Raw genomic sequence first — 14,245 nt, forward strand, 5'->3', positions numbered from 1 at the left:
ACTGCTGGGCACCTTGCAATTGAAGGCGCCGGTATTCTTCCGTTATACTGTATATTCATACAGATCCCTATTGAAATTAATAGAACACTACAATGTTACTACAGTGCATAGGAACAGAAATAAATTGTGTTTTTGTAACAAAGGCAACAAAGCCAGCTGAACATGTCTCCTTTATCTTTTGTTCAGAATGCTCCTGTTATTATAGACTTTTTGAAACAAAGCCTAGTGTTATGTACGCGCATCTGTATCTATTATTAAATCAGCACTCTGCAATTTACAGTGATAACCTTCATGCCTTATTGATGTAATGAGTTATACAAACACAGGAAATACTGTAAAACACTACCTACTGGAATCAGTGTGACATAACACAAAAGTGCACGGGGGAAATACAATATCTGTGTACTTAAGTCAAAGAGCTGACAGCTTGTTAAGATAGAAACTTGTGCTGTGTGTCATAGTTGCCTGTCAGTAAAGCCACCAGCTATGTGAGAGGCTGCCTGTAGAGCACACCCTTCTCACATGAGCCTGTCTGGGCTGATCCATTCAGACTAGCTTCATCCCATTAAGAAACTCTCCAATTCTCTTCACATTAAGATCTCTCTTGGAACCTGCAGCTGCTCTCTTCCTTCCCTTCAGCTGTGCTGCACTTACTCTCAAGCTTGTCAGATCCTGAATGTTTTCTGTGTAACTTTACAGGATGGAAGAAGCAGAATTGCTGAAAGAAAGGCTCTTGGCCATTACCGTAAGTTTTTATTTTACACATGTAAAATATCACAGGATTCTATTGTATAAAGTTGGATTCATGCTTGTATGAAGATTTGGTATATCAACTTGCTTTAGCAGCTGTCTGATTTGTGAACATTTGTCAGGGTAAGTGTTAGTGTTCGCAGAGATATAACCATTATCTGATACAGCAGAGTCAGGCTAGAGAGTAGGTGACACAGTGGACACTTTGTACTCTATTGAAGGGCACTGGGTCATATGCTGACCTGGCGTTTTTATGGCAAAATAAATATGAGTGAACGGCATAGAGAAGAATTTTTAGAAACTGTTATGTTCATGGAGCTGTTATAGATTTGGATATGCAAGTGATTTTTAGAAGAAAAGAGTCCTTGGACCTGTTCTAATTTCTTAATTATATAGCATGCTTCTGTTGAGTCTGTCATTGCCCAGATTTAGGACAAGTGCATACGTCATTCATATTATTTCCTGGGCTAACTATGAAGTCACTAATCCCCTGAATGTGGGGCTCAACTTGCTTGAGCCAATGAAAGGAACTGGTGCTAAAGTTAGCCAACTGGCCCCAAACTCTCTTCAGATGTTGGTGTCTGGGGAGTGATTGGTGTCCAGTAGGATATGCTCCCAGCACCTCTTTTGATTTGAATATATAAATGTTACAATTTGTTGCATTGGACGTTGGGTGACATTTACATTGAAAGATTAAATATGGGTGAACGGCATGGTGAAGAATTTTTAGAATCTGTTATGTTCATGGAGCTGTTACAGATTTGGATATGCAAGTGATTTTTAGAAGAGTCTGTTACAAGAAGAGTCTTTGGACCTGTTCTAATTTGCTAATTATATAGCAGTGATTGGTGACCAGTAGGATATGCCCCCAGCACCCCATTTGGTTTGATTTGAATATCTGAATGCTACAATATTATGATAAAAATCACTATGGGGCAGTCATTTTGAATAATCATAAGCAAGTTTAAGAGCGCTTTCAAATCAATGAAGCTTTCTGCTATAGCGTCATAGAAAAAAAGAAGCACAAAACCTGGTGATAAGGAATACTTGGCAACAGAAGAATGAAATTAGATAAGCGTTTGATTACAGAAAGGAGTATAGGCTGCTCACTTAGCAAGTGTTCAGAGAGCTTGGAAAATAAGGTGAAGCTGTGTTCACTTCAATCAACCAATCATGTTTTTACAAAAAATTTCCCTCACACATGATTGGATATTCTAAGTGAACACCATTTTACCTTTATTGCTCACAGTCACTTTGCAAATAACATACACGTTGCAAAATGAGCATTAGCTTTCCATGTGAACAGCCTCTATTCCTTTAGTAAATGAGCCCCTTAATGTCTGCTTCAAAAATCAGTATAAAAATGGGAACTAAAAGAAAGATTGTCAGGAAATCATTCAGTTCACTGAGTTTTAATAGTACTCTTTCCTCTTTCTTGCCCTCTTCAGTTTCCATACACTACCTTCTAAAATCTCCAGTTTAGTTTTAGCTTTTGGAAGATCTCACTATGATTAAGATTGCCCAGGGTGATATTGCTTAACATGTGACAGTTTCACTGAGGTTCCATTGAATAACACACCCAGATCTTTGGTAAACCCAGATCTCTGTGCCCAGGAGCCATGGGTCTTGCATGCAGCTCGCATGTGGTCAATGATAGGCTGCAGCTGAATGTTGGTAAATTTTGCTCCCAGCATGTACATCCATACAGGTTTGGATGCATGCTCCTGGATGCAGACTGTGTGCATCTGGGGGTGTATATCTGAATATGTATGGCTGTACATGCTCAGAGCAGCATTTACCAGCGTACAGCTGCAGCCTGTCATTGACATGTACAGGCGGGCTGCACACAACACCTGTGATGCCCGGGCACAGAGATCCAGGCATTTTTTATGGTACATGGACCTCTGCGGCTGTGTGAATGAGCCCCAAAGCTCAACTGTACTCTCTGGTGAAATCAGCGGAATACATTTCAGCTGTATCAAAACAAAAGAAGCGCAAAGTCTTGCAATTGTTTTTTTTAGAAAGCAGCCAGAGCCTGAGTAGAATAACCTGTCCCCTCCCAGTATGCTGCAGACCTTTGTTCCTTGTGCGGAAGCAGTGGTCTCTCTGCAGATGATCGACATGCCCCCGTGCTGAGTCAAAGCAAGCACTCTTCAATCAGCAGAGAGCATGAACTTTGCTGATTGTATAGCAATAAGTCTGACTCCACAGAAAGCAACTATGGCAGGGAACAGGCTTTTCTAATCAGGATGGGGCTGCATAAAACTAGCCATACATCTATATATTTTATGCAGATTTTCTATGGTCAGATGGAAGAAGTGCAATAGATTCCTTCATCTACGCTAAACTGTGTTGCTGGCTGTCAAAATACCTGAACAATCTGATTGGATGCAGGCATTGTTTAGGTGTTTTGAGAGCCAGTGGGGCCAACTAGCAAGATACTGAAGCTTGGCCCAGTGGGAGATTCCTCCATCCACACAGTTTAGCATAGATGGAGGAGTTTGTTGCACTTTTTCCATCTGACCATAGAAATTCTACAGACAATCTATAGGTGTATGGCCAATTTTAACAAGCCCTGGTCAATCGCTGTTAACCCTCAAAATTCTACATTTGAAAACACATTGGAAACACGCGTCAAAGGGCATATTAACGCATAAAGGGTGCATACGTTGCCATGACGATGTACTTGCCTAATGCTAGAGATGTGCTCCTTAAAGAAAATGAACTCTAAGACTTTGCTCACTTTTTCCTTTGATGCCCTTGGAAAGTGTTTAGCTGATATAAACTGAAAAGTTCAGTTGGGCATTAAAGTAAACAGTTAACAGATGGTTGCTATGGTTATTGTGCTTTGCGTGTCATCAATACTCTTCGCATTGCATTAGTGAGTAAGCCCTATCATCTACTCTGTTATATATTAACAATTATTACTTTGTTTAGTGCTGCATATCACCAGAAAGATTCAGTAACATAGGAGGATACCCACAATTTATTTCTAATGAATTGGATGCTTGTTCATTTCCGCATGAGATCAAACTAATGGAGTCCCCAAGTGATACCACCAACACACACGTACTGTAGACAATACTGTTTGGCTAATGACTCTGTAATAGGTATGTTCAAAGTTAGAGAGCACTGTTAAGGATCACACATGAATGCGAGTACAAAAATCAGTCCAACCACTTTCTTGCATGAGGTGATTAAAATGGAAACTAATGCAGATACCAACATAAATCTAATAAGACTATTTACGTTAAAAGGATCATATATTGCTGTATACAGTAACTAAAACATTCAAATACTAGATATTATCTCTAATAAATACATAGACAACAATGAGAGTTCTGTCTTACACAACATTTCATATCAACACGTCCACATTTCAGGAAATAAGAAGCTTTATGTGGGTGGAGTAGGGAAGACAGAAATGTTGACTAATTTATCATTTTGATGTATAGAGTTTCAGGTACATGTAATTAGTTTAATTATTTATATTATAAAAACTTGAATATTTAATTGCCACATATGCATTTGGTGCTCAGGCCTAATGTTATGCAATTCTGAGTATCGACTGAATCTTGTAACTTATAGAGCTTTCAAGCATAAACGAAAAATTTTATTCGCAGCGTCCAGCAACAGTGCTATGTATGAAAAGTGTGTTACTGCAAAGGAAAAGTTGCTGTTCTTACCAATTATTTTTTCCCTCATTCTCTAAACTGCAGTGAAAAATGACAGCTAACATCGGATTGTTTATTATTGGTAGCACAGTCACTTTTAATACATAAGGCCTACTGCTCTCATAAGGATCTAGCCACACCATATTGCAATGCCTCCCTACCTATTGAAGTACCCACTCTATATCAACACCTGTGATTTTTTAATAGAACAAACATGCTGGAAGGATCTATATTTCTTTTTATCTATATTTATTGTTTCCATTATCTATTTCTCTATGATAAATTGAGATCTGCAGTTAAAGTATAAATGGAAAGTAATATAATATTGTGTTTATTATCAGAAGTCTACAAGAATCCTTCTAATGAGTTAATGAATAATTAAACAGTTATAGTCATTGAGCAAGCTTTCTTCAAGCACTACCTGAGCCTGTTGAATGCTGAAAATGCTGAAGTGGAGCTATGTATTCAAGTTTGTGCCTGCTCTAATGGGGCCATGAAAACCTTACATCTAATTGCCTTAATCCTTCTCAAGATTTTCTGTATAATGTTATAAGGAGGAGCCAGCTGGGATTTAAAGATAAAACTGTTCACTGCAGGGATACGTTTATCCCTGCTTTTCACAAATGTTTTCAAAAGAAACTAAACAGGACCTTATATATAAAAGGCTGCTGGAAGGAAAGTGCTTGCCTTGCATATAGAGAATTTGACACTCTGCTACTTTACACCCACCATCTTCTTCTCTGACATTATTGTGAGCTGGCTGTCTCACCTGGGTTCTTGCAGCCAGCCACCTGATGATGCGCATGTGAAGAGGTGCTTCGAAAGGGAGCTGCAACAGCCAGAAAGAGAGACCCAGCCCCCTGATGACGGACAGCGGCACATGCACAGTAGATTACCCCAAGGTATCCTTGGATCTTGGGGGGGGGGTATCCCAGGAGGCTGTGCGTAACTAAAGACATCATTCTCAACTAGGCAAGAATCCATAGAGAGTAGGTAGGGTTCCCTGAAAAAAAATGATAAGGGGGTGGTATGAGTATGCTCAAAGAAAGCCATTTGGGAATAAATGCTAAAGTCACATGGGCCTTAGCATAGGCCCACAAAGTTTCAGGGAAAGCAGGCCAACAGTCATCTTATTATGTTTAAATAGATGAAAACACTATTTGGAGGAATTTTAATTTTCTTTGTGTACTGTGAATCATAAACAATTGCCATGTTTTTTCCCATAAAATACTATTTTCACTTTTTTCATACTTTTTTCCATCATTGCTGCTGATTTTTTCTTTCACCCACTCACTGTCTACTTGCATTCACTCCAGTGTGGGTCACACGCCATTGCCCTGGAGTGATGGCAGAAAAAGACCAAGTGCTCCATCAAGTTTGATTTTCTTTTTTGTTTTGCTTTTTAACCTTTTTGTCCAAGTATACATCTGTGTTTGTCCCAAGCATGTTTAAAATTACTTACTCTTGATTGACTAATTAAAACTCGTATACACATCTGATAACATCACTTACCTAGAGGTATGTAATGTTACACTGGCTGTTTTCCATGCTTTGCGCTTGTTAACATGGAGTTCCTCCATATGTGTTTCCACTTCAGTTTTCTTAATCATAGCAACAAATAGGATTTCTCCTTTCATTTCCTGATTTCGCTAAAGCAATGGCAAAATGTATTTGATACATACGAGTAAGGCAAAGTCCTTCCACTTAATTTATACAGGAAGGGTTTCCAGATAAACCTAATTTTTCAAGTAATACACCTTTTCCAGGCACAAAACTGACCTGCATGGAAAACATTTTTATTGGCTCCTAAAAGTACCTGTTTGGCTCATTATTCCTTAAACGTCATCTAACACGTATAGCTGTGTTTCTAAAACTTGCTAAGGCTCAACCAGCATCTTATGTTTTGAAGAGTACTGAAATGCTACAGTGGAGATTCACTAAGTACTATTTATATATAACATGGTTTGATGCAATTGTGGGGAAAAAAACCTCTTTGTAGCAGCCAGGTACATGTTGAAGAAATTACAATAAAGAACTATGTGTAGTCACACGTCTCCCCAGCAAATTATAGCAAAGTATGCATAAGCCAGGAAAAGAGACCAGCTCTTGTGCAAATGGTGCCAGTCAGTTTAGTTGGTCTCTAAAGAAAAAAAATTGCAAAGTCAAGGAGTAAACTTGCCTAAACAGCTTTTTTTCTTTATATTTCTCTTTAACATTTTTTTTATTTTCAGTGTTTAACATGTATTACCACAATCAGCCACAGACCACTTCGCATATAGATATGGATAAGTGGATACTTCTATCCAAACCTATGGACCAATGGACTTAACAGAAGATTTAATTTGCAGTTACATTAGGCCTTACCCAAAGAACAAACAAACTGCCCATCTCTAAACATCTCTTAAAGTGACATTAAACCCTCAGATTTTTTAACATAAACCAATACTGTAATGTGTGCCTTACTGTAATCCATGGTTGTTTCCCTTCTCTTTGCTGCTCTTCCTTTTAAATCCTCATGTCTTCTCATGCTTGGGGAGAACTTCCCTTTTCAGCTCAGGGCCTCTTCCTGTAGTGCTGGCTCGGGTTACAAGCCTATACAAACGGATACACAGACACCGTATATCCATTCCTGAGACAAGGCAGTCTGCTGCAAAACAGAAGTTCTGCAGAGCATGAGAACAGATACAGATTTAAAAGGAAGAGCAGCAAAGAGAAGGGAAACTACCATGGATTACAGTAAGGCACACATTACAGTATTGTTTTATGTTAAAAAAATCTGAGGGTTTAATGTCACTTTAAAGCTTAAATCTTGAAAGGCAAAGGCTGTCAAGGTGGTAGGTGGACATACTTCCCAACTGCCCTTCATTTAGAGAGACTGTCCCTCATTTAGAACCAAATCCCTCTGTCCCTCTTTTATGGTCAAACATCTATAAAAAGATACTATTTTGCTTCTATAAGTGTTATTCTGACCTGAAGCATTTATGTTATGTCTTGATTATCTTGTTTGCTATTTCAAAAAGACAGTGTAAAGCAATCAATTGCCTAAATATATTGGAAGATGTCCCTCTTTCTCATCTCAGAAAGTTGAGATGTATGTAGGTGGCCCATACTGTACCCACAAAAATCCCAAGTTACAATGTAATTTGTATAGACAGCAAGTGATGTCTGAACCACTTACTTATTCTTACATCACTTGTATAAATACATTCATACATCAATACATTTTAGGAAATGAATTCTGTGTATGATTAATCTTCAAATGTTAAACACATGTAGCAAATAGCATTGTAATTATATGTAACATGTAAGAATATCAATAAATGTATATGATATAAAAGCACAAAACGGCGTACAAAATTGTATTTGACTGGAACTAACTACATAAATAAGTAACATAGAAGCCTGAGGCTTGTTTTGTTCTTTTGTTAGAAAGAAAACCATGGCAGTAATTAACCTTTGTTGTAATAAATGGTGTTTTTAAAAGTATTAAGATCTATTTGGTTAAATGTTACTTCTACTGAGGACTACATCTAAGGCATACCACACTTGTTGCAGTCTTAATAACCTTCAGACATTCATAACCTTCAGACGTTAGTCATACAAGTGACGGATATGTTAGATACAATACTGTATGCCAGCAAAACTATTCTGGAGGAACATTAAAACGTAAAACTACATGTAGCGGGACTGCCATCAAAAGTATTGCTGAGTTGAGACCCAATAAATGTTAGAAATGCAAATGGAACATCAGAATTGTCAGCTAGGTTCCATTTTTGGTATTACCAACTATCTTACTCCTGTCTATATTAGAAAAGGTATCATTATAGCATAGACAGAGAAGATAAGATTCTTTGTTGGCCGGCAGAAAAGCTTTGCCCCATACACGTGTTGTGTGTGTGGTTAGGTGTGGCCAGCAGCCATGCGCCAGATGTATACTCACAAAGCGCAGATGATATTTAAAATACAGCAATCAATAGAATCTAATGATATTTTGGCATCAGAGCACTTAAAACTTACTTTTTTGCTGCTTTGGTTTACTGCATATTGTGCATTGTTATAGATCAAAGACTCACAATGATTTATCCTGTATGTGAGGAAGATTTTGATGATATTCAGAGAGCAGAAGACCCAATTGCAGCTTACCAAAAAGTACATCATAGATGCGTTTTTTAAAAATCATTAGTCAAATCAGATAAGAAATTATTCCTGACTGGTTGATAGGGGATACTTTAGTTTTACGTCATCATAATGATCGTTGCTCTCTGCACCACCTTAGTCATTAAAGTAGTATTAAGGTTTGGGTGTTTTTTACCTTAATGCATTAGGGTAAAACGACCCAGCACCTTTTTTCTCCCCCAGTCCCCCCTAGTCACCCCCACACTTACCTGTCAGCTTCGCTCGGTCCCGAAGCGATACTCCGTTCCCCGAACCTCTGGGTTGCGGGGGGAGGATACTGATGGCAGAGGAGCCATAGGCTCCTTCTGCCATCAATCAAAGAGAGAAGGGGCGTGGCCTGCCACACGACTGTGTGTGTCTATGGACGCACCAGCGCGCACGGGTGCCTCCATTAGAATGATGGTGGCACCCGTAAAGGGGGGGATTGCTGCGGGAACCCACTAGAAAACGAGGAATTAAAAACTTTTAAAGAAAAACAGCAACAGCCTCAAGCAAAGGTGGGTCTCTTGTAGGAAACATTTTTAAAAAAGGCTAGCCTGCCAAGTCTCCACTAAGTGAATCTGTTGCTATGAAACCATTTCCTATGCTGAGTAATATTTTGGTGTGAATTTGGAAGAGAAACATAATGTATTTTTTATAGGTACATGAATTATAGAAAGCAAAGCAATAATTTTCTTCTGTTATTAGACCAGTCTGATAAACAAATGCAAAGAGTAATGATGAAGTGGAGAATGCAGTAACTATGACAACCAATCAGATTTCACCATAAATGAATTTAGAGCACTCAGTGAAAGGCGATTGTTTTTTTTTGTAGGTTTGTGTTCTTAGCTTTATTAAATAAGCCAAGAGGAGTCTGTGCAATGTTCTATCCTTTTATCTTGGCAAGGTATATCAGAAATGTACAAAAATTAAAATAGCAGTCAGTCTTCCCACCAGATACACCATTCCTTTATGTCTCTGCACAGTTCAGTTCAGAAGAAACATACTTATTTACCAATTATAATAAAAGAGCCAACACCCGAAAAAAATTACACATAACTACTGTAACACAACGTTCCAATTAGTACCGCTTTAACGTATTCCTGTTTTGGCTTGCTGTACAATGTTGGATGCTACAAAGTCCAGCTCATCCAAGACATGACCCACATTTAGGCATAAGACAGAAGCATCAGTGGACATCAAGATTTCAAATTAAGTCCTATAGAAGAAGAAAAAGTAGTGTTATATGAAAATGATGTTCTTTTATTCTCAGGTGATAGAAGCTGCTCCTATGACTACTTAAAAGTATGACTACTTTTCTACCTTTGGTAATTTTTCAGAATTATTAATTATTTGAAGTAAGTTCCTATTGTTACCCATTGATTAACTGGTCCAGTACCAAATTGATAAGAATATGAAAGATGATGCAAGCTTGGGAATGTTAGATTACATTTTGTTTCCTTTTTTGAGACCAGAGGGATGGACTCTGATTAGAATTTGTAATGTTTTAAATATGTAAGGTTGGGTTTAGTCTTGTATTCTTGTTTTGTGGATATGGTTTGTTTTGTATAGTGATGTCTATGGATAGATGTGGGTACATTTGTTGGTACCATTACAGCTCTTTTATACAATACTTTCTCCTGAAATGTGTACCAACAAATGTACCCAGGATACTTTCTCCTGTGATGATATTAAAAGCAATTGTCTAAAAAAGCAAGCATGCCTTAGGTATGTCATAGAGTAAAGCAAAGAAAGGGTGAAATAGATCAATTATTGCGTTTTCACAAAGGTATTATAAAGCGACCTGCACAGATTTGTTGGTATCCCTAGAAAATATTATTTCAAACAACTGTTTTCTGTCATTAGTATCACACATGTCCTCAAATTATACTAAGTCAGTCAGCCTTTCTAAATGGAGAAAAGTTGCCAGTCTGCTCTGGTTTCATCATGTGCACCACACTGAACATGGACCAGAAAAAGCAAAGGAGAACGATGTCTAAGGAGATCAGAAAGAAAATGATAGACCAGCATGTCAAAGGTAAAGTCTATAGGACCATCTCCAAGCAGCTTGATGTTCCTGTGCCTACAGTTACAGATCCACGGGAGTGTAGTCAACCTCCCTGGATGTGGCCACAAGAGGATAATCGACCCCAGATAGAATGGAAGGAGAGTGCAAGTGGTAGACAAAGAGCAATTAAAAACTTCCAAATAGATACAAGCTGAACTTCAGGGTCAGGGGACATCAATTTCTGATCGCACCATTTGATGCTGTTTGAGCAACAGTGGACTTAAAAGAAGACTCCACTGTTGAAAGAAAAACATATAAATTCCAGACTGAAATTTACTAAAATGCAAGCCACAATGCTTTTGGGAGAATGCCATTTGGACAGATGAGACAAAATTGGAGCTTATTAGTAAGTCACCTCAGCTCTAAGTTCATAAACGAAAAAAATTAGCTTTTAAAGAAAAGAACGTTGTACCTGCTGTGAAATGTGGAGGAGGCGTGGTTATGTTTTGTGTCTGGGATCGGGTGTCTTGAATCTGTGCAGGGCACAATAAAATTTCAAAACTATCTAGGAATTCTGGAACAAAAGGTACAGTTGCAGGTCATGGGTCCCCCAACAGGATAATGACCCAAAACGCACCCAAAAATGAGAACAAAACATTTGACTATGCTGAGGTGACCTTCTGTGGGCCCTGGTCTGAATCCTATTGAACATCTATGGAATGAGCTGAAACATGTAGTCTGTTTCAGCTCATTCCATAGATGTTCAATAACCTTAAAATCTGAAACAGCTGGAACAATTTGCACAAGAAGAGTGGGACAAACTAGCTGTTGGCAGGTGCAGAAGTCTCATTGAGAGCTACAGAAATAGTTTGGATGCCAATAACTTTATTTCAGAGAAAATGTGAGTTATTTTTCATGAAAGGGTACAAAAAAAGTTGTTGACGTCTGTAAGTGTCTGTTGCAAAAAACATTTCCAGTAACCAAAATATGGATTAAAAAAAGAAGGAAGCTGACTGATAACTAATATGAATGTAAATCCACCACTTAGCAATTTTTAGCAGTAGCTTTCATTTATGAATCAGTTCTATTTTATTCTCTACTGGGAAAGGACGTGATGGAAAATCCAAAATTGTAACGTTGTCACAGAACCAGGATGCTGGTGACAACTGTCTAAGAAGGGGTATAGAGAGATTTCTTATTGTTGTGCCTCCAGGACAAAAAGGGAAGAGATATATCCAATGGGATACAGGCAGAAGAAATGACTATTGACTATTCCCTACTAAATGTTTCATTTTAAAATGAAACATTTTACTTTGTAATGATGTGAGGTTTCAGCCACTCCTTATCATCGTAGTTACAAAATATCATAACTGCACTACATGGCCCTTATAAATGTATTATGCTTAGTCAGTAATAGAGCAACTGAGACCTGCATGCAGAGCATAGAAAAGGTAGCTGTCTATAGTAAACACAATGGCTTTGTCAAGACGTCAAAGAGGCAAGATACATAGACGTCAAAGAGAATATGTCACAACCTATGCAAACAGTCACCTTTTATAGTAAATTAAGAGACATTGTCAACTTTGCTTTGGTACAAAGACACAAAAGCTTTCCTTTTGTGTCTTCATACCAAAGCACAGTTGACACAAAAGCCTTAAGTGAGCAGTAGCATGCTCCGGAGATCAGTTTTCCTAAATATATGATGCTGGCTTCATTATTTAGCAGTTGTAGCATTCTACTTCAGAAGCCACGTACTTGAGCATGGTGTTGATCACCTTCTACCGGCTGTAAACATCTAAATAAGAATCCTATGAGGATTCCTGTGCGTTGGCAGCAGTGTCAAGTATATTCCTTCCTCTAGGATCATCTTACAGTAATAGGCTTGGTGTCAAAATAACAATGGTCAGTAAGGGCATAAGAAGGATTTCTCACTAGAACTGTTATTTATGCTAGTGGTTGATCCAGGACAAGCAATAAGAAACCACATCTCATTAGCCTACCCATCCTAAAGTACAGAAAGCTGGATTCCTTTCGGTTGCCAGTAGTCACTGCATACCACTGCTCTTAGGACATCTTGCATGATAATACACATATCAACCTACTGTTCAAATGTTCTGGGATCCAAAATTGCATAAACTATATCGCCATGTGTGTTTGGACACCTAACCATCACACCTATATTAGCTTTTCAGACATCATATTCCAATACCATTGACATTAATAAGACGTTGACCCCTTTGTGGCTATCATTCCCCTGGGAGGATTTTCTACAAGATTTTTGTTTGTCTCTGCGGGAAGCTGTGTATATTCAGCTAAAAGAGCATTTATGAGGTCAGATACTGATGTTGGACGAGAGGACCTGGCTCAAAATCAGTTTTCCAATTTGTCCAAAATATGTTTACTAGGGTTGAAGGCTTTGTCCCCCTACTCAGGTTTCACAACACCAAACTCATTAAGCCATGCGCTATGGGGATAGCTATGTGCAGAGGGGCACAGTCATGCTGGAAGAGAAAAATGCCTTCCCCAGATTGTGGCCACGAAGCTAAAAGTGCACAATTATTTTAAATGTCTTTGTATGTGTGGCATACAACATTAGCAGTACCCTTCACTTCACTGAACACAAAAATTTGGAGGAGTGTGTGCCAAATTGCCAACCAACGAACCTTGAAAATATCCTGTTAAACTTGTTTTCTGGTTGTGTACCTATACCCTAAAGGATATGAAATCCAAGATAACAGAATGCCACTGATAAAGCTTGACAATAAGAAGAACTATACCTGTGTAACACAGGGATGGGCAACATGCAGTCTTACATTATGCTGAGACAATAACTTGTTGTTATTGTCTATACTTAGCTTAAATCTTAGAAAATCCTATCTTCTACCCACGAGCTTCTTTAGCGAACACCAGAGTTAAAAACATTAGTTAGCGGTAGAGTTAAAATCATACTTAAAACAGACAGTAATGTGAATACATGAACTGAGCTATTATGGGGGCAACTGCTCCTGGGCCCAGGGACATCCTTAAGATGAGGTAGCCTGAGGCTATTGCCTCAGGTGGCATCTCTTAGGGTAAGTGGGGGTGGGTGGCATGCAGAGCGAAACGGCCGCTTTGCTGCCCAATGTTTGCAGTGTGCCTGCCACCACCTTTCCGGCCAGAGCGTCCCAGGTTGCTAAGAGCAGGGAGGGGAGATGGGTAAGGGCCATACACATCTCCCCGCCCAGCTTTTAGCAACTTGGGACCTCTGACCAGTGTCCTGCCCAAATCTTGGCATCCAGTGACGTCACTGGTTGCTAAAAGCTAAACAGGACACTGGCCAGAGCAGCAGCGTAACTTCTGTGCGCCGGGGCAGCGCCGTCATTCTAAGTGCTTACACCACCAGCACCTTCTTCCCCCTGGCCTCGGGCAGCAAAAAGGATTGAAACACCCCTGCCTGTGCCTATGAATACGGACTACTCTACTCTTCACACTACTGGTGAATCATTCATAGATAGACAGCTTATTTACCCTGGAATATTGCCCTCCCTCCTGCAGTGTCTTAAACTCCATGACTCACAGTTTCTGTGAGTGTTTAATTAATGTAGAATAGCCTGAGCCCCTTAACACATACTCACTATGGCATGGCTTTTAATGGAACTATCTTTGGAAGATATATCGC

General features: G+C 38.9%; 1 protein-coding gene across 2 annotated transcripts in view; it reads left to right on the plus strand.

Annotated features, from left to right (window-relative positions):
* Positions 1-437: 437 nt before the first annotated feature.
* Positions 438-14,245, plus strand: part of PALMD (palmdelphin) — a 52,621-nt gene continuing 38,813 nt past the window's right edge. For both annotated transcript variants that reach the window (XM_018572639.1, XM_018572640.1), the window contains exon 1: positions 438-745. In XM_018572639.1, coding sequence (XP_018428141.1) covers positions 701-745 — 45 coding nt within the window. In that variant the 5' untranslated portion in view covers positions 438-700. The remainder of the gene's footprint in view (positions 746-14,245) is intronic.

Source organism: Nanorana parkeri, unplaced genomic scaffold (genome assembly GCF_000935625.1).
Source record: "Nanorana parkeri isolate BGI_ZX_2015 unplaced genomic scaffold, ASM93562v1 scaffold2091, whole genome shotgun sequence".
Lineage (NCBI taxonomy): Eukaryota > Metazoa > Chordata > Amphibia > Anura > Dicroglossidae > Nanorana > Nanorana parkeri.